Here is a 1,172-nt window from a genome sequence, read left to right on the forward strand (position 1 = left end):
AGCTGCCAAATTGAATTTTACAATCAATTAAACAAATGGTGCATGTCAATATGAAGTCGAGTGATGGTGTCATGTGTCAAAGGTCAGACTGGTTCGCTCCTGTTCATCAGTCTTGTCAGTGTCATGGTGTCACGTGATGTCCCAGCTGGTGCCACCAAAGGCCTCGGTGTCACAACTTCTCCGCTTGGGTATCGAAGAAGAGACCTTGGGAGTCCAACCTTTGACCCTCCCGGAGTATCTGAAAGATTCTCACAACCCAGTTAACAAACACGTAAAGTAACATGTTGTCCAGAGCAGTTGGTGGTTCATGGTTTAGGTTGTTGTTGGGGATTGTCAGGGAAATGGCAATGGTTTAAGTATGATTACCATTTTCGTCTCGTGCTGATCTAGACTTTGGTTGATTTCCCTCGTTCACATACAGTATATATCGTCAGCAGTGAGCTTTGATAGCACAATTGTCTTTCTCTGAACTAAACGTATTAAAGACCTCTCTCCTTTCACTACTGTCGTTCTGAGTTTCAAACTGGACATGAACAGTAACTTTACAAAAGCACAAGGAGAGTTATTAACCCCACAACCAACGTGATATCAAACTGGAAGTTTTTAAGCGAGGGGTCTTGGTGCCCTGTCTGTGTTCGAAGTAAAACCATGCTGTAACTGATGCTGTAATCGATGCTGTACGAAGACCTGAGGAAGCTTACCTGCTGTGAGGCCGTTTGGGATTGACTCGTCCTCAGCTTGAGCGATAACCTGGCAAGAAGAGGTTGTTAAGCTTATTGGAGATGACTCGTTTGTTTACATTATGATAGATGAGATAAGAAGTCGATGTGGATTTGGATAGTAGAGGAAGATAGTAGAATAGATTGTGAAATAAGATAACATAATGGAAAAAAAACTATATTGAAAGAACTATATGTAAATGAAAATACAGACAGTGACAAAGGAGGACAGTAAAATCAAGAAATGTGAAAATAAGGATAACTTCACTTAATAGTTGATGTCATCTACACGGAAATATAATTTCACTTTTTTACACAAGCCTTCTACGATAAAATACTAAAGAAAATGATTCGTAAAGAGAAGGAAGCAAAAATGAACAAATGTACTGGAAAAGACAGATAGACAAGACCTTCAAGAAATTATTGAGATAGAACAGCTATAAGATGGCGGTC

General features: G+C 39.8%; 1 protein-coding gene across 1 annotated transcript in view; it reads right to left on the minus strand.

Moving 5' to 3' along the window:
• LOC119589537 (uncharacterized PE-PGRS family protein PE_PGRS54-like) overlaps window positions 1-1,172 on the minus strand; it is a 34,021-nt gene that overhangs the window by 5,895 nt on the left and 26,954 nt on the right. Inside the window, exon 4 of the mRNA XM_037938138.1 lies at window positions 702-750. Within this exon, the coding sequence (XP_037794066.1) occupies window positions 702-750 (49 nt within the window). The remainder of the gene's footprint in view (window positions 1-701; window positions 751-1,172) is intronic.

The sequence above is a fragment of the Penaeus monodon genome, chromosome 25 (assembly GCF_015228065.2).
Source record: "Penaeus monodon isolate SGIC_2016 chromosome 25, NSTDA_Pmon_1, whole genome shotgun sequence".
Lineage (NCBI taxonomy): Eukaryota > Metazoa > Arthropoda > Malacostraca > Decapoda > Penaeidae > Penaeus > Penaeus monodon.